Source organism: Hyaena hyaena, unplaced genomic scaffold, assembly GCF_003009895.1.
Source record: "Hyaena hyaena isolate Hyena2069 unplaced genomic scaffold, ASM300989v1 scaffold_29, whole genome shotgun sequence".
Lineage (NCBI taxonomy): Eukaryota > Metazoa > Chordata > Mammalia > Carnivora > Hyaenidae > Hyaena > Hyaena hyaena.
In genome coordinates, this window is record NW_024080661.1 from 990,688 (window position 1) to 1,013,652 (window position 22,965).

The window sequence follows — 22,965 nt, forward strand, 5'->3', positions numbered from 1 at the left end:
CTCTGTGCTGACAGCTAGCTGAGAGCCTAGAGCCTGCTTCAGATTCTGTGTCTCCCTCTCTCTGACCCTCCCCTACTCACCTTGTGTCTCTCTCTCTCTTGGAAATAAACAAAACATTTAAAAAATTTAAAAAAAAATAAATAAAACGTTAAAAAAATATATATGTATGTCATGAAAAACAAAGGCTAAGGAAATGTTTCAGAGTAAAGAATGAGAACTAAATGTAATACATGATACTGGATTAAATCCTCTATCAGATGAGGTATTGTTTCCAGGACGTTATTAGGGTACTGAAAAATAAGAACATGGAATGTAAACTAAACTATTTTAAAAGATACTGTATCATTGTTAAATTTCCTGAATCTGATAATGGTACTGTGATTACATAAAAGAATATCTTTGCTCTTAAGAAATGTATATTAAAGGGGTGCCTGGGTGGCTCATTCGGTTAAGTGTCCGACTCTGGCTCAGGTCATGATCTCGCAGTTCATGAGTTCAAGCCCCACATCAGGCTCTGTGCTGATATCTCAGGGCCTGGAGCCTGCTTCAGACTCTATGTCTGCCTCTCTCTCTCTCTGTCCGTCTCCATATGTGCTCAGTCCCTCTCTCTCTCTCAAAAATGAATAAACATTAAACAAATAAAAAAGAAATATACAGTAAATATTAAAAGGGTAAGGAGCATGTTATATACAACTACTTTCAATAGCTCTGTAAAAAAGATGTGGTGTGCATACATACAATTTTAATCTATTTATATACTTTTTGCATTATATGTATATACACATACATAAACATATGAATATAAAAGCGAATGTGTCAAGAAGCTAAAATTTAGTGACTCTAACATGAATACATCTCAAAATAATGAGTAAAAGATGCAAGAGGGAAAAAGAACATATACTGTACAATTTCATTTATATAAAATTCCAGAAATGGAAATCAATCTATAGTGATAGAAAGTAGAACAGTTGTTGCCTAGGATAGTGTGGGACAGAAGAGAAAGATTACAAAGGAACACATGGAAACTTTTGAAGGTCATCAATATCTTGGTTGTGGTGATGGTTTTATTGGTGTATACAATATGTCAAAATTTAAATTGTACATTTTAAGCATATGCAGTTTATTGCATACCTCAAATGAAAGGCTGAAAAATTTTAGTGAATATGGATAAAGGCTATACTAAAGTTCTTTGTCCTTTTCTAGTAACTATTTTGTACATTTGAAATTATATCAAAATAAATCTATTTATTTAGTTTTAATTTTAATTCCAGTTAGTTAATATACAATGTTATACTAGTTTCTGGTGTACAATATAGTAATTCAACAATTCCATACATCACCCAGTGCTTATCACAAGTGCACTCCTTAATTTCAATCACCTATTCAACCTATCCCCCCATATCAAGATAAATTTATAACAAATTTAAAAAATTACATGAATACTCTGCACTTTTTTATATGCCTAAAGTATTTTATTTTTTGAAAAGTAAGGAAAACAAATGGACAAAGAATCTCTTCTCTAGCCTATACTTTGAAATCAGATTTGCAAATACTCACAAAAGCAGTATTTATAGTTTTACTTTGAAATTCTTTAGCTTGACTAAATTTGAGAAGCAGAACAAATCTAGTTTTTAAAGCTATTAGCACCTTTATATTAGCATTTCTCAACCTCAAAAGACAAATTCTCACTTCCATATTCACTCAAATCTTATCCAGAAATACAAAAGTAAAAGTCAAGTTTAATTCTGTTTCGAACATTAACTGCTAAATCAAATTCAAAATACAGTGTTGTCACAACTGATAAAATAAGAGAAAGAAAAACCAACCAATCAAACCAGGTGGGGTTTCAGAATCTAGATATAATTTGTTGTACCAGTCTTTCTAGTTTCTCCTTCGAAGAGAATTCCATGGATCACCAAAGGAGTAAGTTCACATCAAAAGTCTAGCAAAATCTCAATTCAATTAAGTTACTGAGGTTTAATTAAAGCCTAATCTATAATTTTAATTTCCAAGTTGTGTTTTGGTGTTTTATTCCATTTCTAATTCTTTGGTGGGGAAGACATTATTATGTAATCAATACTTTGCTACTACAGAGGTGGCAGGTTGCACACACTGAAATAATAGTACCAACAGAGCTATGAACTTTCTCTGTGTATCTTAATGGGGCGTTAACTTTAGAGCCTAGTTGTGACAATTTAAATGCTAATACTATTAAAGCAAATAGTCCAGAACACAAACATACCCAGCTTGAGTCAGTAAAATTTAACTAAAGCTTTATTTGAGGTGGGTAGGCTACTTGTGAAATTATGCTCTTTTCTTTGACCCCTTTGAATTTTGAAATAAAACCCCTGAAGTTTCAAAGGATGACATTAATAGAGGAGGGAATGAATGGGAAAAAGTGATAAGCTCCACTGACAAGTATATGTCAGAATCCTAAGTAAGGTATGCAGATCAAGGACAGTATATGCACAAATCATGCAGTATCAGAAACAACTAATATGGCCCATTTAAAATGTTTATGTTCCAGGGCACCTGGGTGGCTCAGTCAGTTAGGTGTCTGACTTTGGCTCAGGTCATGATCTCATGGTCTGTAGGTTCAAGCCCTGCACTGGGCTCTGTGCTAACAGCTGAGAGCTTGGGTCCTGCTTCAGATTCTGTGTCTCCCTCTCTCTCTCTTCCCCTCCCCCACTCGTCCTCTCTAAAATAAACAAACATTAAAAAAAAAATGTCTATGTTCCTAATACACAAATTGCGGTCTTTTTTTTTTTTTTTTTTTTTTTAATGTTTCATTTATTTCTAGGAGAGAGAGAGGGAGAGACAGCGTGAGCAGGGGAGGGTCAGAGAGAGAGGGAGTCACAGACTGAAACAGGCTCCAGGCTCTGAGCTGGCAGTCAGCACAGAGCCTGACGCGGGGCTCGAACCCACGAACCGTGAGATCATGACCTAAGCGAAAGTCGGACGCTTAACTGACTAAGCCACCCAGGCGCCCCACAAATTGCGGTCTTTAAGTATTATTTTCCACTAAAGGAACTAAGACTCCTTATAGAATGGCTGATTTCAGGTCTAGAGCAGGAAATGAATGCGATGAGCCTGGAACCAAAAAACAAGGAAGGACTCTCTAAACTCCCACTGGCCAAAGACTGAAAAATGTGAATAGGAATAAGATGATAACCATAACAGATGAAAACACATAAAACATGTTTAAATCCATGAGTTCATAATGAAACTAAACAGAAACAAACAAAAAAACACCCCATAAACCCTCTCTTTGGTCATCTCTGAAGGATACTAGGAAACCACCTCATTATTCTGAAAACTGGTGAATAAAACCAGAGAATTAAAGCTTTATCTTTACCTTTATCTACGTGACCCGTACCTAGGGTTAGTAAAGTAGATGTTATCTTTATGTATTTCTTCCTGGAATAATATAATTAGAATATCACCATCATAAAACAACCACAAACGAATAAATGAAAGTGGATCATTAGTAGGTGACAACACTTCAAAAAGAGATAATTGTATATTAGTAAAGTGGGGTGTGTGTCTGTGCATGTATGTGTAAATCCGCTGATAGGGATGAATATTTTATCAAACATTGTTTAGAACTGCATGTGTAATGTGATAATAAAAGCAGACTATTGTTTTATTGCTTTTAACTTCTCTACAGATAACATACCTAGTTATTGCCTGTATTCTGGGCAGAAGCTCCCACTGCCACCTACCCTCAACTTTGATATACCATTGACTATAATCTGTCGTAAGTACTCAAAACCACTTGTGAAGTAATTTCAGGGTCAGGGGATAACTGGAAATGAAACATGAATTCACCTACAATTTACAGGAAATAAAAGGGATAGAGAACCATACTAAAACAACAACAACAACAAAAACCACAGTAAAGATACAATCAGGAAAATCCAGAATGTGGGAAACTCTGTAAGACAAAAGCGATCCAGTTTCTTCTAAGGAAATTATGGGGGTGGGGAACTCAAGAAAAATGGAGGGAGAAGCTACAATTAAAAGACTTGGGATAATCAACTGAAATCTATGGACTTTATTTGAATGTATTTGGATCCCAATTCAAACATGTTTAAAAAAAAAAGATGTTTGGGGGAAATGTTTTAAAAAACGTGTGTCTCAGGGCAACTGGGTAGCTTAGTTGGTTAAGCATCTGACTTCAGCTTAGGTCATGATCTTACAGGTTGTGTGTTCAAGCCCCATGCTGGGCTCTGTGCTGACAGCTCAGAGCCTGGAGCCTGCTTCAGATTCTGTCTCTCTCTCTCTGCCCCGCCCCTGCTCACTCTCTTGCTCTCACACTCTCTCTCAAAAATAAATAAAATAAAAAACAAAAACAAAAACATGTGTGTCTCCAAAAGTGAATGAATACATAAATAAAAATTTAAAGAAGGGTGTCTCTAACACTAGGAAACATTCCACAGATTTCTCTGCATTCTGTCAGAAAGTTTATCCCCATCCTTTCAAACCTAAATAAAAAGCTACTAAAAGGCAATGTAAAGAGAAAACAGATATAAGTTCAATAATACATGAATTATAAACAAAAGAAAAAGTACAGAGGCTTACCCACAGCTCCAAACATCAATAGCTGGTGTGTAACGCTCCTCTCCCAGCAGAAGTTCTGGAGGTCGGTACCAGAGGGTGATGACTTTGTTTGTATAAGGGCGACTGAAATATAAAAAATAACCATGACATAAATTTACAATCACTTCTGATGAAAAGATACTTGTAAAATGAAATGCAAAGAGGAACAACTGCCAATTAAAATGGGATTGTCAAAACAGCTCCGTAACAATCTAATGGTTCAAAAGTAAACTGGACAGAAGTAGATGAAAAAATAACTTCCATTCCAATTTGGGTTGATTTACTTCAGTCAAAGACTGATTCAAGAATTCAGATAGAATATACTATCTAAAATCTAGGTGATAACATACTTAGAAAATTAGGGAACTCTGAAAGTTACTGCAACTTGCAGAATACTAGAATATCCAAGAATAAAAGGGGTTCTTTCCTTTTTCCCACATTTTATTTTGATGAATGCCTCACCTCTCTTCAGAGTTATAGAGTCGAGCAAGTCCAAAATCTGCTAGTTTGATTTGTCCACTGTAAAACAAAAAAACAAACAAACAAAAAAAACAATTATTTTTATAAGTAACAGTAGCAGCCTCCTAATTACATATAAACAGTCAAGCACAAATTTAGGAGTTAAAGGAATTACAAAAATGAATTTTAACATCTACTCTCTTAGTTCTACTCTTAATGGTCACACACTCAGATTAAGACTCTTAACTACTCAACGTCACAAAGACTTATGGTTTTTAGACTACTACTGTATTTTTGGATTTGACTCCTTAACTAAGAATTTCTTTTATTTCTTGGCAAACAACAGTTGCTAAAACCTGCTAGATTAGGGGCATGTGGGTGGCTCAGTCATGATCTCACCGTTTGAGCCCCACCTCAGGCTCTGTGCTGACAGTGTGGAGCCTGCCTCGTTATTCTCTCTCTCTGCCCCCATCCCCACTTGTGCTCTCTTAAAATAAATAAACTTAAAAATTGAAAAAAAAAAAAAGCCTGCCAGATTAAATACTTATCTTTGGGGGAAAAAAGGAATGAGCTGTTCTAGATTAATGATAAACCTTGATTAATTCTGGCTTGAAGACACTAGCCATATAAAACATATTACAGGGGTGCCTGGGTGGCTCAGTTGGTTGAGCGACCAACTCTTGATTTGGGTTCAGGTCATGATCTCAGAGTTTGTGAGATTGGTTCATGAGATCAAGCCCCATGTCAGGCTCTGAAGTGACAGCATAAACTCTGCTTGGGATTCTCCACCCCCACCCCCCCCAACTGTCTCTGCCCCTTCTTGGTCCCACGAACCATGATATCATGACTTGAGCGAAAGCAAGAGTTGGCCACTCAACCAACTAAGCCCCCCAGGTGCCCCTAACAGATTTTTTCCTTTAATTTTTCTTGTTTTATTTATTTCTGAGAGTGAGAGAGACCGCGTGAGCAGGGGAGAGTCAGAAAGAGAGGGAGATACAGAATGTGAAACAGGCTCCAGGCTCCGAGCTAGCTGTCAGCACAGAGCCGGATGCAGGGCTCGAACCCACGAACCATGAGATCAAGACCTGAGCCGAAGCTGGGCGCTTAACTGACTGAGCCACCCAGGCGCCCTAACAGATTTTTCAAACCAGGACCGTGGCTTTGATCTGAGCACACAATTCTTATGACAAATGAGGTCCCTTTTACCAACATATTGCCATCATTTCCTATACCATAAAGATAAAGATATATAACTATGATCTTAGAGGGGTTCTCAAACTTTCATATGAAATAATCACATGGATAGCTTATTAAAAGTTTCCTGGGATGCCTGGATGGCTCAGTCAGTTGAGTGTCTAACTTCGGCTTAGGTCGTGATCTCACAGTTTGTGTGTTCGAGCTCCACATCAGACTCACTGGTATCAATGCAGAGCCCACTTTGGGTCTTGTGTCCCCTTCTCTCTCTGCCCTTCCCCCACTCATGCTTGCTCGCTCTCCCTCTCAAAAATAAATAAACATTTTTTTTAAAAAAAGTTTCCTGGGCCTCATTCCCAGAGATGCTGATTCAAGGCTCATAAACTCACATTTCTAACAAGGCCATAGATGATGCCAATGCATCTATTGGTCTGAGAACCACACTTTTGAGAACCATCCCATAAAGGGATCACACCCACGTTTCACTCTGCTAAAATTTTTGACAGTAATGTCAAGTAATATTTTAATAAACTATAACACAAAATGCCAGAAAACCTTTTTTAATTTTTTTAAAGTTTACTTATTTTTGAGAGAGAGAGAGACAGAGTGCGAGTAGGGCACATTTTTGAGAGTCAGAGAGAGAGGGTGGCACAGAATCTGAAGCAGGGTCCAGGCTCTGAGCTGTCAGCACAGAGCCCGAGGCGGGCTCGAACTTGGGAACCACGATATCGTGACCTGAGCTTCGCTTAACCGGCTGAGACACCCAGCTGCCCCAAAATGTCACCCAGGTGCCCCCAAAATGTCAGAAAACTTAAAATTCTTAACTATTTTGGATTAATCATATTTAAATTTCTATATAGCCTGTTTATTCACATTTACCACTTGTTCCTTCTTGGGGAATGTAGCCAGCTCACTTTTTTTTTTTAAGGTACTGGAGATATTTCAGGTACCTGAGAGCTCAGATCAGACAGACATGGTAGACAGAAAAAAGAGGCTATGGTAGGAGGTGCTCCTCAAAGTTAAAACAAAGTAACTACTAGCAAAAAAATTTTACATTACAGCAACCCTTATCATTCCTGGTAAATATTATTGGCACAGTATTCACTTACCCCACTAGCATCATTACATTTTTAAGTTCAAATTATAAGCAAATTCTGAAAAAAGCAAAAGGGAAAGGACTAGCTGACTTGAACCCTATATTGAGACAAAGAGGGTTCTTCAAATTTCTCACTCCAAGAACCTGAGATGATCCAAGACTGAAGGCACATAGGACTAAAACTTAAAATGACAGCAGATAGTTATGAAAGTTAGGCTAGACCTAAATATCACTGAGCACCTAGCATATCTTCTAATCTATCTCCTTCCCTCTCAGTAAATGACCTTCTTCACTGAAAACAGAAATCATCAGGTAGGAGCTACTTAACAACCTTTTACCTACATAACCTCAATTGCATCTATAGCCCTTCTTTCTTCTTTCCTTTCAACTACAAAAAAAGTGCATCAATCTCTCTCGTTCAAGGATAATCAACACCTAGGGGTGCCTGGGTGGCTCAGTCAGTTAAGCATGATCTTAGTTCGTGAGTTAGAACCCACATCGGGCTTTTGTGCTAACAGCTCAGAGCCTGGAACCTGCTTCAGATTCTGTGTTTCCCTCTCTCTCTGCACCTCCCCTGCTCACACTGTCTCTCAAAAATAAACATTAGGGGCGCCTGGGTGGCTTAGTCGGTTAAGCGTCCGACTTTCGCTTAGGTCATGATCTCGCGGTTCGTGGGTTCGAGCCCCGTGTCGGGCTCTGTGCTGACTGCCAGCTCAGAGCCTGGAGCCTATTTCAGAGTCTGTGTCTCCCTCTCTCTCTGACCCTCCCCTGCTCATGCTCTCTCTCTCTCTCCTAGAAATAAATAAAAATATTTAAAAAATAAAATAAACATTAAAAAAAATTTTTTTAAAGGATAATCAATGCCTATACTTGTGGCCACTACCACCTGTGGCTTTGATTTCATATCCTCTAGAACTTTGTTCCTTTCAGTTATTTTAGTTCTTTCTTGAATTTTCAACTTCTCCCTCTCTATTGATTTTCTTTTCTCTTAGTATTTAAATATGCTCCAATCTCTTCATCCTTAAATTAAAAATTAAAGACACATCTACCATCACCTTCCCATTAACTGGGCTACCCACCAATTTGCCCCACAACATCAATGCTGACCTTTTAATTTTCAGATTCCTTCGTATGTCTTATATAAATCTGTCTGCATCACCGGACATCTATGACCTTTCACTTCTTAAACCTGCCTATTTTATTACATTCATAGTATTTCCTTATTTTCTCCACATCTGACCATTCCCTGAGGTTCCATCTTCTGACACCTTTTCTCTGCTTGCTAACTCCTTAACTATATTGCTAGTTTGGAACTTCAATGTGACTATATGCCTATTAGTTAGAGATCACTACCCTGGATATGCAACAGCCATATCCAAAAGAGATTTACTCTTTACTCATCTATCCTGCTCTTCCTTCTATATTCCCTATATTGACCACTCATCTAGTGAGTTACTTAAGTCAGAAATCTGGGAGTTATCTTAAAGTACTTTGATTCAGGGAGCACCTGGGTGGCTCAGTCAGTTAAGCAACCAACTCTTGGTTTTGGCTCAGGTTGTGATCTCACGGTTTGTGAGTTCAAGCCCCACATCGGGCTCTGTGCGGACAGGAAAAAAAAAAAAAAAAAGTACTCTTATTCATTCTCCAACATTCACTCAGTCACCAAAATCTGATTCACAAAATTGATCCTGTCCATCTCTACTAGCAAGGACTTGGTTAGTTTAAGCACTGACAATTTCTTATGGTGTTTTTAATAGGTGTTCTTTTTTATAGTGTTCTCCCTGCCTCCAGTCTATATATACCCTATTAAAGTGACCATTCAGTGATTTTTCTAAAAGAGAAGACTAATTGTGTCTTCACCATCTAAAATAACTTGGTCTCATTTATATCTGTGTAATAAAGATATAATGAACATCATGGAGCCCAAGTGCTCTCCTCCTTCTCTTATCAACTGCTCTTGCTTCCTTGTCCAGCTGAGGGCTCCTTACCATTTTCTCCAAGCCATCTCACTTAGAACTCTCTGTGAAGACAGAGCTAAATAGGCAAGAGCAGAGGCTGGATGGATCAGACTAGACCATGAGACTCCTGCATCCTGCTTGGTAACCTCAGGAGGAAGTTCAGTTAGTCTAGAACTTATTAGCTTCCTAAATATAAGAAGTTAGGGACAGGGAGGGGCCTAACCCACTAGAAAGGACACCAAGTAGGACAGCAGTTATTCCTTGGCCTGAGACATCCGTCCCCCACATGAAAGAGCAAAAGGAACAAAGAAAGTATATGCTACAGTCCAGATAGCTGCAAGCTAATAGCCATCATCATTAAATTCTTGAAGCATTATCACTCTAGATGTGGATTAACCACGCCCAACTTTACTGAAAATTGTAGATCAGAGATAGTGACAGAAAGGAATGCTCTTTTAACATCGTGTTTTATCTCATAAAGGTATTTAAGTACAAAATATATTTAATAACTATATACACCATGTAAAATAATTTAACATGTCCATTAACTGTGTAACTTAAAAAAGTAGCCAACCAAATTAACTGTATAATTTAAAAATAAAAAATTAACCAAACCAGCACCAATCATTGTCACTTATAGACTGTATAAGCTCCTTAGCAAAGTACACAAAACCCTTAAATTGGCTCCTTGCAACTGTCTGACTTCATCTTGCCATTACGTGTTTCACTCTTCTTGCCCTAGCAATTCTGACCTATTTACATTTTCCCAGATAAAACATGTTATTTTAACATTTATGCACTTTTGCCCATGCAATTTCTTTTGCTTAGAAATTTAATCCTCTGTTGTTAGAGTTTCTGATAAATTCCTATCCATTCCTCAAGATTCCATCATCCCAGATGCTCCCAGATTCAAGGGGCTTAGGGGTGCCTGTCTGGCTCAATTGACAGAGCATTTGACTCTTAATCTTGGGGTTGTGAGCTCAAGCCCCACATTGGGTGTAGAGGTTATACAAAAAAATGGGGGACTTAATAAATGTTTACTGGATTCAGCAATTTGTTTCACTCCCCTATTAAACTCTGAGCTTTCCAGTGACCAACTATCCCATGTGGGACTTTCAATGCTAAAACCAGGTCAGGAGTACCTGGCTGGCTCAGCTGGTGGAGCATGCAACTCTTGATCTTGGAGTTGTGGGTTTGAGCCCCACACTGGGTGCAGAAATTACTTAAGAATAAAAAACCTTGGGGCGCCTGGGTGGCTCAGTTAAGCATCTGACTTCGACTCAGGTCACGATCTTACAGTCGTGGGTTCAAGCCCTGCGTCGGGCTCTGTGCTGACAGCCAGCTCAGGGCCTGGAGCCTGTCTTCGGATTCCGTGTCTCCCTCTCTCTGTGACCGTCCCTTGCTCATGCTGTCTCTCTCTCTCAAAAAATAAAATAAAAACATTTAAAAAAAATTTTTTTAAATTAAAAACCTTAAAGAAAAAAATAAAAATAAAAAATAAAACCAGAACAGTCCCTGGGCAACTCTGGATGGTCACCTCACTCCACAAAGATGTGAAATAGACCATAACCACTCTACATCTCTATCTAATGTTTGTTAAATATAATTGAACAGAAATGTTTAAAACGGGAGAATCAGGCAAAGACAGCTGTAAATAGTCCAATTACCTACAGAACCAAACATTGGTATGATTTCAATAGTACCAGATTTGCTTTTTATTCCTCAATTGGTAGGGCTATTTACCAAACACTAATGTGCATAAAACATACACCTGATATCACCAATGTAGTTTAAGCAAATAGAGAAAAAGAAAGCAGATAATAAAAACTTCTGAAGATTTAACACTGTACATCACCAAATTTCTTTGCCTACATTATTAAAACCTAGGAGTAAGTGCTTGGCAGATAGGTCAACCACCAGCTACACCTGTGTTTACTCTGAAATTTGATACTGAAAAAGTCTCAAAAGCAGCTAAAAGAGCAGGCATGTTTCTCCTTACTATACAAGGGAGAATTTCACTGAGAACTCAATGTGTGTTTTAATTTTCTAGGACCATGGTACTATTTACTAACTACAGCAAAAAGCTCTCTGAATACTCCCATAGCGATGTGATTCCCTAAAATGTTTGCAATTAAAAAACCTTTACAATCCTACCTCTGTTAATTCCTTACCAACACTGAGTGTGAAGACTCTGCTCATCAGAGCACCCCAATCATAAGTTATGCCTACAGAACAAATATCAGTTGTATGTAAATACAAAAACTGCATCTGTGGGTCTACCTATCATCAATTTACTAGCTGAAACTAAATGGGTCAGATGAGAGAGGAAAATGCCTCATTTGGTTACTATGTTACCTGTTGTTCAGCAAAATGTTAGAACACTTAATATCCCGATGCAGGAAATTCTTCTTGTGACAGTAGTCCAATCCTTCCATTAGCTGTTTCATGAATGACTTGATATGGTCCTCAGAAAAGTGCACCAAACCAGATTCTAGCAGTCCCATTAAGTCATGGTCCATATACTCAAATACAAGGTAAAAGGCACCTACACAAAAATGATAGAAAAAGTTAAAAACAAGAGGAAAGGGTGCTGAAATGACAATGCCTCAAATTCTAATATAATTTTAGAATGGACCATAAGGTTCTCTGAAGTAACTGCTTCATTTTATAGATGAAGAAACTGAAACTCAGAGTACCTGAATAACTTGTGCTTTCTGATAATAAGTAACAGAGCTACTTATCTGAATCACTCTTCCATTGGACTATTTACTTCCTGAGAAGGACAACTGCTGCGATCAAGCTATATTGTTTACTAATCTTTTATGATCTAAGTCAGTTAGCAAATTACAGGCCTTGGGCCAAATCCAGTCTGCTGTTTGTCATTGTAAATAAAGTTTTATTTGGAAAACATAACTATGCTCATTTGTTACTATGCTATCATTGTCTATGGCTACTGTATAAGTCTTTATCTTAATTATATTTAATAGGACTCACACAATATGCCAAGGACAGCACAGTATATATAGTATAAATTATTAGTGAAATTCATAGTATTTACGAACTGGAAAAAAGGTGAACCATCTAATTAAATTCCCTAAGTTTAGAAGTAGACAAAAGAAGAAGCATGCTAAGAAAACTGTACAAGATTTGAAATTCACGCTATCTTTCCACTTTTGCAGGGTGTATGACAGAGGCAAATACATATATCAGACCTAGTTAGACAATTACTTTTTCAATCTAAAATTCTGTCTCCTAATAGCATAAAGACAAGGATTCTTTAAAAAAAAAATTTTTTTTTTTTTATTTCTAGGAGAGAGAGAGACAGCGTGAGCAGGGTAGGGTCAGAGAGAGAGGGAGTCACAGACTGAAACAGGCTCCAGGCTCTGAGCTGGCAGCACAGAGCCCAACGCGGGGCTCGAACCCACGAACCGCGAGATCATGACCTAAGCGAAAGTCGGACGCTTAACCGACTAAGCCACCCAGGCGCCCCCAAAATGACAATTTTTTAAAAAGATACACTCAGGGACGCCTGGGGGAGCTCAGTCCGTTGGGCATCTGACTCTTGATTTCAGCCCTGGGTCAGGATCTCACAGTTTGTGGGTTCAAACCCCAAGTCCGGCTCCACACTGTCAGTACAGCCTGCTTGGGCTTCTCTCTCTCCCTCTCTGCCCCAACCTAACTTGCTTGCGTGTGTACATGCTCTCTCTCAAAATAGATACACTTAAAAAAAAAAAATAAAAAATTATACACAATGTTAGGGAGGATAAAGTGAGATGGACACTCACTGGTGGACATAAATTATTACTACCTTGAAAGTAATCTAACATTAAATATAAAAATCTGGCTGGCTTATTCGGAAGAACGTGCGACTCCTGATCTCAGGGTTTTTAAATTTTTTTTTAATGTTTTGTTTTTTTTATTTATTTCTGAGAGAAAGAGAGACAGACAGCATGAGCAGGGGAGGACAAAGGAGGGAGACACAGAATCTCAAACAGGCTCCAGGCTCCAAGCTGGCTGTCAGCACAGAGCCTGATTGTGGGGCTTGAACCCACAAACCGTGAGATCATGACCTGAGCCGAAGTCAGACGATTAACCGACTAAGCTACGCAGGTGCCCCTCAGGGTTGTGAATTTAAGCCCCAAGTTGGGTGTTGGGATTATTTATTTTTTAAATTGCTTTAACCAAATAACTCTACTTCTAAGAACTATATTATGAAATAAATCAGGGGGTGCCAGGGTGGCTCAGTAGGTTGAGCGTCTGACTCTTGATTTCAGCTTAGGTCATGATCCCAAGGTGTGGGATGAAGCCCCTCATTGGGCTCTGTGCTGATCATGGAGCCTGCTTAAGATTCTGTCTCCCCCCAACCTTTGCTTGCATTTTCTCACAAAATCAATCAAAACGCGAAGATTTATAACGAAGATTCTCAATGCAGAACTATTACAGTATTTTTTAAACTAGTAACTAATTGGGGTGCCTGGCTGGTTCAGTCAATAGAGCATGTGACTCCTCATCTTGGGGTCATGAGTTCAAGCCTCTTGCAGGGCATAGAGCTTATTTTTTTTTTTTAAATGTTTATATTTTTGAGAGAGAAGAGTGCTAGTGTGAGAGGGGCAAAGAGAGAGGGAGGAGGATCCAAAGTGGGTTCCACGCTAACAACAGAGAGCCTGATGCGGGGCTTGAACTCACAAGCCATGAATCATGACCTGAGCTGAACTCAGACACTCAACTGGCTGAGCCCCTCAGATGCCCCGAGAGCATACAGCTCACTTAAAAAAATAATAAAATAAATTAAATTAAAAATAAACTGGCAACTAATTGCTCAAAAGAGACTGGTGAAATAAATTTGGATTTATCCTTATACAGTCATTAAAATGTTAATGACATGGGAAATTGCTATAACAAGTTATAAAACACTATACTTTGATCTCGGTTGTGATAAAACAAGTATAACATACACAAAGTACTTGGTAGACTGGGATGGAGTGGGAGAGAAATGATTGCCATTTTCTTTTTCTTACTCTTCCATATTTTCAACTTTCCCACAAAAGGTATGCATTACATCCATTTATTCATTTATTATTTTATGTTTTTTTTTAAAAGTATTTAAACAGTATTTGGTAAACTATTTAAATAATGTAGAATGGCATGGGAAAAGTAAGCGACTCTAGAAGCGACCAATTAATGTTTTGTTTATCCTTAAAGAAATTACCTATACATTACATTATTTTTATAATTAGAAAAGGTTAAGACATATCCAGAAGTATATCTAGTATTCTTAACTCTATACAAGTCTAACTTCCATAAATTTACCTAACTATATAACACATAAGCAGAATTTCCTTTTATTTGCTTTAAAACTACTTCTACCACTTAATAAAATTAAAAACAAACCCACAAAAACTGCTTCTACCAAACTTGAGAAGTGCGATTTCCCTAGTGCTAATATCTCTAATAGCATTAAGGTTCTATAAATAAGCCCAGCTTAACTTCATCTATTACCTTCCTAATTTTATGTACTTTAATCATATTCTCTCTTAACATTCCAGACAATATTCACAGATGCCATTTCTTCACAGATGCCCATCTCTAAATCTTCAGATTTGCTTTAATAAAAGTTGGTTGGATGACATATACAGACTACTTCAAACATAAGTTATGAATGAACAATTTTATCCCCCAAACAGAAAAAAGTCACAAATCCAGGAAAACAAACCACTATATGACCTAAAGATTGTTTTAGAAATAACTGCTTGAATTCTAAGCTATGTAAGTACAAAGCCATGTAAAAATAAGGATGCATTATAAACAATATCCAGAAGGATGATGTAAAAATGAGATTACTTAAAATGAGATTGCTTAAAAATGAGAGTAACTAATAAATCTTGGTTTAATTATAATTTGTGTTGGGGGGGGAGACTTTAAAAACTAGTATCTTGGGGGTCCTGGGTAGTTCAGTCAGTTAAGCATCCAACTTTGACTCAGGTCATGATTTCACGGCCAGTGGGTTTGAGCCCTATGTCGGGCTCTGTGCTGACAGCTCAGCGCCTGGAGCCTGCTTCCAATTCTGTATCTCCCTCTCTCTCTGCCTCTTCCCTGCTCACACGGTCTTTCTCTTTAACATTAAACAATTTTAAAAATAAATACATAAACAAACTAGTATCTAATTCTGATATGGATTCACGAAAGAAGTTGGACTTTATAGGGGCACCTGGGTGGCTCAGTCGGTTAGGTGGCCGACTTCAGCTCAGGTCATGATCTCACGGTTCGTGGGTTCGAGCCCCATGTCGGGCTCGGTGCTGATGGCTAGCTCGGAGCCTGGAGCCTGTTTCGGATTCTGTGTCTCCCTCTCTCTCTGACCCTCCCCTGCTCACACTCTCTCTCTCTCAAAAATAAATATTTTATTAAAAAAAAAAAGTTGGACTTTATAAAAAATTTAGGACTTTAGGGGTGCCTGGGTGGCTCAGTTTGGTGTCCGACTTTGGCTTAGGTCATGATATCACAGTCGGTGAGTTTGAGCCCCACATCAGGCTCAGTGCTGACAGCTCAGAACCTGAAGTCTGCTTCAGATTCTGTGTCCTCCTTTCTCTCTGGCCCTCCCCTATTAACACTCTGTCTCTCTCACTCTCAAAAATAAATAAACATAAATAAAAAAATTTTTAAAAAGGTAGTAATGGGGCGCCTGGGTGGCTCAGTCAGTTGGGCGCCCAACTTCGGCTCAGGTCATGATCTCACAGTTTGTGGGTTCAAGCCCCACATCGGGCTCTGTGCTAACAGCTCAGAGACTATTTCGGATTCTGTGTCTCCCTCTCTCTCTGCCCCTCCCCTGCTCATGCTCTGTCTTCCTCTGTCTCAAAAATAAACAAACATCTAAAAAAATTAAAAAAAAAGAAAGGTAGTACTTTAGGAAAATTCAAACAGGTAAACACCCTATGAATGGGAAGTAAAATGTATCAATCCACCCTGTAGAAACATGATTCCTTGCTAATACCTTTGTCCTTCTTGAAATCCAGTGCATCTTGTTTATCTGTAACAATTTCCTTCATGTTAACAACACTTCGGTGGATCAACTGACGAAGGATTTTGATCTCACGAATGGCTGTGATTGGGAAGCCCTCTTTTTCGTTGTCCAGTCTCACCTTCTTTAGGGCTACTAGCTCTCCTGTTACACAACAAATTCAAACTGTTACATTACCAATTAGCATTTTTAGCCACCATCATGAATCAGCCGATAAATGCCCAGAGTTGCTTTGAAACACATAGTTAGCTTACTTTAATGCTATGTGCCAGATACTTCTATATCTTAAAAAACAAAACAAAACCCCATGTTCCCCTTTTTGCCTTTAATTTTGTTTTCAAGACTTGAATTTCTTAACTCAATATTCATTTTATCTTTAAGGACTAACCCCCTACCAAACAAAGAGAAATCTATAAATTTTATTTTTACCCTCTCTTAAATTCCCAGCAAGCCTATTATAAAATACTTACAATGGACAACAGAAGAAGAGGAAGGTTTTTAAACAGTAATAATTATTCTTTTGGAAAATTTTAGTCTTTTAGTAACTTTTAGAAATCAAATTAGAACTCAAAAACTTACTTATGCTAAATCTACTAAATCTACATTAGTATTGCTAAATTTTAAAACTTCTGACATCTAGAATTTTGTGTTAATATTTACCTGTGTCTTTGTCCTTGGCTTTATATACTTGGCCATAGGTTCCCTCTCCAATAATCCCAATAATGTCAAACTTGTCCACACAGCGTTTTCCCCAGTCACTTTCTGTTTGTCTTCTTTCTCCATAACGAGGACAACAAATTCTAAAAAAGCGCAAAAAAAAAACCCCCAAAAAACAAAAATAAGTTATTTTAAATACTTACACCTATTCAACGAAAACAATTATTTTATGCTGATTTCCCTGACCCATGAATCTTTTATTAATTTCTTCATTAAAAAGATAAATAAATAGGTAATAGTCTCTCACAATGGCTAAGACAGGTTTTTTTAATTCAGCAAGGCATAAGATCAAATAATAGATTTGGTGCTTTCTAACCTCTCTTCAGTATTGGCTTCCTCACCTATTGAATGGGAAAGAATCCTTACATCATAGAGTTACTGTTAAAATATAAGACTTGGGGGCGCCTTGGTGGCTCAGTCGGTTAAGCGTCTGACTTCAGCTCAGGTCATGATCTCACGGTTCGTGGGTTGACAGCTAGCTCAGAGCCTCGAGCCTGTTTCGGATTCTGTGTCTCCCTCTCTCTCTGGCCCTCCCCTGCTCATGCTGTCTCTCTCTCAGAAATAAATAAAAACATTAAAAAATAAAATAATATATGAGACTTTGGCAATAATACATGCTCAATAAACGATAACCATTTTTATTACTAAGAGAGGAATAGTGAGGTATCTGGTCAGCCCCATCAGTAGGCCCATGGCTCAGTTCCAGGGTCATGAGTTTAAGCTCCACAGTGGGTATGGACCCTATGCTAATAATCAGAAGATCAAATCCAGATTCCACTACATTTATGGCACAGCAATTTATGTGGTTTAGGAAAAACATCCCACATCTATTAAGTTTTCATTAATGTGTACATGGTTGATACACCCTGAATAAAAGGACGGTTTTCTTTTTTTTTTAATATTCTAAGTATCAAACTCAAAGCATATGACGGGATCAATGTTCATGGTATATTTGGATTCAGGAAATTATTGCTTTTCTAAAAATAGAGCTAGGTATCTTAGAGTGCAGATGAACAGTATCCCAGAAAAGCTTTTTTATCCATTAAAATAAAAGATATACATCAGGTCCAATCTTTTATTTATTTTTTTTAATGTTTTATTTATTTCTGAGAGAGAGAAAGAGAGAGCAAGAGACAGTGTGAGCAGAGAAGGGTCAGAGAGAGAGGGAGACACAGAATCTGAAACCGGCTCCAGGCTCTGAGCTAGCTGTCAGCACAGAGTCCAACACAGGGCTCAAACCCACAAATCAGTTAAGTTGAAGTCGGACGCTTAACCAACTGAGCCACCCAGGAGCCCCTACATCAGGTCCAATCTTTTATAATCCCACCATGTAGGCTGTGGAAGAAAGTGTGAGATTTAGGCCTAAAGGAAGAAATTTATAATTAAGAATAGGTCCCTCATTGGGTACCTAGTCTGGTGAGTCAGTGGAACAAACGACTCGATCTGTGGTTGTGAATAAGCCCCACGTTGGGTATAGAGATCACTTAAAAATAAAAACTTTAAGGGGCACCAGAGTGGTGCAATCAGTTGTGTCCAACTCTTAATTTTGGCTCAGGTCATGATCCCAGGGTCATGGGATCAAGCCCCACATGGGCTCTGCACTGATTCTGAAGCCTCCTTAAGATTCTTTCTCCCTCTGCCCCCTCCCCTGGTCACATACATTCTCTCTCTCTCTCTCTCTCTCTCTCTCTCTCACTCACTCACACACACACACACACACACACACACACACGGACTGTAAAAAATAGATCTCTCCAAAAACTCACTTTGGTCTCTTTTTATATGGTTGCTGAGGTGGTGTAACTGCCTTTGGTTCTGGAGAGTCTGGGGGAGATGGATCCCCACCAGGAAGCTCTGGAGGGAGAGGGAGGTCCGTGAGTAAGTGACGTGGCCTTTGTTCCTTCTCTTTCTTTACAGGTTTTGAAGGTGGAGTTTCTTTTGGACTAAACAATAGAGGAAGAGAAGAAAAAGACCATAATTCCTTAAAAAATAAGCAAATAAAACTTCTCAAAGCTTTTAAAGTCTGGCTATTAAAACATTATGTAAAGGTTCTACTTTTAAGGGATAAAATTCTATAACATAACATAAGGATATGGAGTTTATCACAGTCAAAGATTCTTGGATTTTGGAAAAAGATATCCATAGTATATAAAATAAAGAGTTAAAAACTTGGGATATTACTTTTAGGTCCTTTAACAAAGTCTTTAATGTTCTTCCTAAGATTCTATTTGAATTTTTACTGAAATGAAATAAAATGCAGAAAGTAGGCACCTTAAATTCCCAAAGTACCACTACAACTTCTGGAGTCACCAAACCTACTCTATATATTTTAACCAGCAACCAGCAAAGATTTAACAAAAGAATGAAAAGCTCAACAATGCAACATTACCATGTTATTAAATATGTGGGCAGAACTTGGAAAAGGAAATAGTATTTTACAATGTTCAGTAAGAATTACAGTTAAGTTGAACATCAAAATTAGTGAATATATTGACCTATTCTATTGGCTTGGAAGCAAAACACAAACCTACCTGGCTAGCCAAAATGGATAAATAATTCTCAAACTAAAAATCTAAGGAGAAAGAGTCTAAGAAAATACTTTGGAATCATTAAAGCAGTTAGTAGCAGGCTTCTCATAATAATCAACAAAATAGTCAGTAGGGAGATGGAAGAGAAAAGGATGTCTTTTCTGGAATAGATTACAAAAATCAGTGTTCAGATACAATTTTTTAACCATCCAATTTATTTGAGTAAAGAAAATACTTTGTGCTATACATGTCCTTAGGAAAAATAATACAACATACTAAATCGTGCCTACAAATAAAACCATGTTAGATAGTAAGTCATTTCTAGTCCATCACAGTATCAGAAGGTTGAAAACAAGCTGAGAATCCTAACCACAGTAGGAGCCTCCTCTACTTTTTTGACAAGTAGTTAGAAAATGTATTCTTTCATGAACACTTCCATAGAACCATAAAGAACAAATTTATCCCTTCAATGTGTCTTTTTAAACACTGCATGTGAGGGGTGTCTGGGTGGCTCAGTCGGTTAAGCATCCAACTTCGGCTCAGGTCATGATCTCACAGTTCATGGGTTCAAGTCCCACATCGAGCTCTGAGCTGGTGGCTAGCTCAGAGCCTGGAGCCTGCTTTGGATTCTGTCTCTCCCTCTCTCTCTGCCTCTGCTAGTCACACTGGCCCCCCCTCAAAAATAAATAAAACATTTAAAAAAACGTTTAAACACTGTGTGTGAAAAACAATCTCAAAAGTACAACTTCCTACCAGTTTTTACCAGTTCAATCTCTTGTAAATCATGTAGAATAAAATCTAGATTAGTCTGGTGTGTATCAACTAGAACTAGGGTAGTTGATGGACTACCCAACCAAAATGATCATCTGAAACTTTCTGTTAAATTACTGATAGAGACAAACACACATTATTATAATTTGCAGTAAGATTTTTCCACCCTGGGAACAAAGCCTATTACCAGAAAACTCTTCAGGTAGACACAATAAAGATTTTTCTAAATTTCCCCTATTTTTAAGATATTCATAAAATGAAAATTCCTAATTTTCCAACTACTATCAACTTTCCAACTACTGTCCAACTACTCTTTACAAATTTTAATTCATGATGCACAAATAGATTACCTCTTGGTTTTGTTCCACTAGAACTTAAGGACCTCAATTTTGTCACCATCACTTCATGTAAGTTCAATCCATTTTTTTAAAGTATTTTTTTTAAAGTTTTATTTCGTTTTTTGGTGGGGAGACAGAAGAATGTGAGTAGGGGAGAAGCAGATAGGCAGAAAGAGAGAATCCCAAGCAGAGATTCTGTGCTGACAGTGCAAAGTCCAATGAGGGGCTGGAACCCACAAACTGTGAGATCATGACCTGAGACACTTAACCGTCTGAGCCACCCAGATACCCCTTAGTATATGCTTTATATTTAGCTCTTGTTTTCTCCAAGGTTTACTTTACAGGTTCACATTCAGTTTACTATGGTGAAAATGTGCATTGCTTCTGAAAAATTGCATATTTAGCATGTTTATTTCATCAAGTATGAGTGTTCAATATGTATTACCAGTTCAGGGCACACGAGTTGAATACAGGTCAAATCCTATTTCAAAAAAAAATTCAATACACCAAAAATCTTGAAATAATGATGACTCATAAAATTGTAGTGTTTAAAGGGAGCCTGGGTAGCTCAGTTGATTAAAGTCTGACTTCAGCTTAGGTCATGATCTCCCAGTTCATGAATTCAAGCCCCATATGAGGCTCTCAGCTGTCAGTGCAGAGCCCGCTTTAGATCCTGTCTCCTTCTCTCTCTGCCCCACCCCCAAAATAAACATTAAAAACAAACTGCAGTGCTTAACATTATGGCCTTTAGCGTACAGCATAGGGCACTCAGTAAAACATAGCTCTATACAGTGCAGAGGACATACAGTAGACAGAGTCTAACACTGGAGAACAGACATTGAATATGTGACTCACTACTGTGAAGATTCAGTACCAGGAAGTGCTGGCCTATCTTATCAATCAATATCAGTATTTCCTGGCTCTCCAATTAAGTCTGTAGTTGGGTTCATGCTTGGTGAGTAGTTGCATAAATGCTCATGTATAATAATTTTCCTTCAAAAAAGGTTGCCAAGTAGAGCCTGGGCGGCTCAGTCAGTTAAGCATCTGACTCTTGATTTCAGCTCAGCTCAGTTCATGAAACTGAGCCTGCATCAGGCTCTGAGCTGAAGGTGCAGAGCCTGCTTGGGATTCTCTCTCCCTCTCTTTCTGTCCCTCCCCTACTCTCTTTCAAAATAAATAAAAACATTTTTTAAAAACCAAGCTCCAGGGGTGCCTGGGTGGCTCGGGTTATGATTTCACAGTTCTTGAGTTCAAAACCCACTCTGTACGGTCAGTGCAGAGCCTATTTCAGATTCTCTCTCCCGTTCTATGCCCTTCCTCCACTCTCTCTCTCAAAAATAAACATTAAAAAAAAAAGTTGCCAAGCTCCAAATTAAAATCTGTATAGTCTCTTAGAATTTATGATGATGGGATTTAATCTGTGGTACAACATCAATACCACTAACAAGAAGTCTTTATTGTTAATAACGAATATGAATTTACTATCAATGATTCAAAAAGAATAATTTCTTAGTAGGTATTTTCCACAACTTAATAGCATAAATGACTTTAAATAAATATGATCATTTATCCTTTTTCCCTTAAAGTGGGTTGTTTAAAAAGTGATTTACAGGGGTGCCTGGGTGGCTCAGTTGGTTAAGTGTCCGACTTCGGCTAAGGTCATGATCTCGTGGTCCATGGGTTCGAGCCCCGCGTCAGGCTCTGTGCTGACTGCTAGCTCAGAGCCTGGAGCCTGTTTCAGATTCTGTGTCTCTCTCTCTTTCTGACCCTCCCCTGCTCATGCGGTCTCTTTCTCAGAAATAAATAAAACATTTAAAAAAATGAAAAACACTTAAAAAAGTGATTTACATTTATAAATTTCTACTAAAAATTTGGGATCAAATACATTAAAAATGAGAACCAAGCATTCCATTAGCAAAATTCTAAATCAAATTTGGATGCTCATACAGATTGTTTCTTTACGCTAAGAGCTCAATACTTTAAAGGTAAAACCTTTAAGAATAATGTAGACTTGGGGTGCCTGGTGGCTCAGTTGGTTAAGCGTCCGACTTCAGCTCAGGTCATGATTTCACAGTTCGTGGGTTCGAGCCTCGCATTGGGTGTGCTGAGAGCTAGCTCAGAGCCTGGAGCCTGCTTCAGATTCTGTATCTCCCTCTCTCTGACCCTCCTCTGCTCACGCTGTATGTCTCTCTCTCTCTCAGAAATAAAACATTAAAAAAAATTTTTTTTAAAGAATAATGTAGACTCTACTAAAAGTCTGATAAACTCCACATGAACCAGGACCAGCAAA

The 22,965-nt window shown here is 38.1% G+C and overlaps 1 protein-coding gene across 6 annotated transcripts in view; it reads right to left on the reverse strand.

The window, feature by feature from the left end:
- Window positions 1-22,965, reverse strand: part of CDK12 (cyclin dependent kinase 12) — a 77,133-nt gene that overhangs the window by 43,026 nt on the left and 11,142 nt on the right. For all 6 annotated transcript variants that reach the window (XM_039227677.1, XM_039227678.1, XM_039227676.1 and 3 more), the window contains exons 3-8: window positions 18,805-18,981; window positions 16,982-17,121; window positions 16,295-16,465; window positions 11,662-11,851; window positions 5,062-5,118; window positions 4,582-4,683 (exon numbers count right to left, since the gene is read on the reverse strand). In XM_039227677.1, the coding sequence (XP_039083608.1) occupies window positions 4,582-4,683; window positions 5,062-5,118; window positions 11,662-11,851; window positions 16,295-16,465; window positions 16,982-17,121; window positions 18,805-18,981 (837 nt within the window). The remainder of the gene's footprint in view (window positions 1-4,581; window positions 4,684-5,061; window positions 5,119-11,661; window positions 11,852-16,294; window positions 16,466-16,981; window positions 17,122-18,804; window positions 18,982-22,965) is intronic.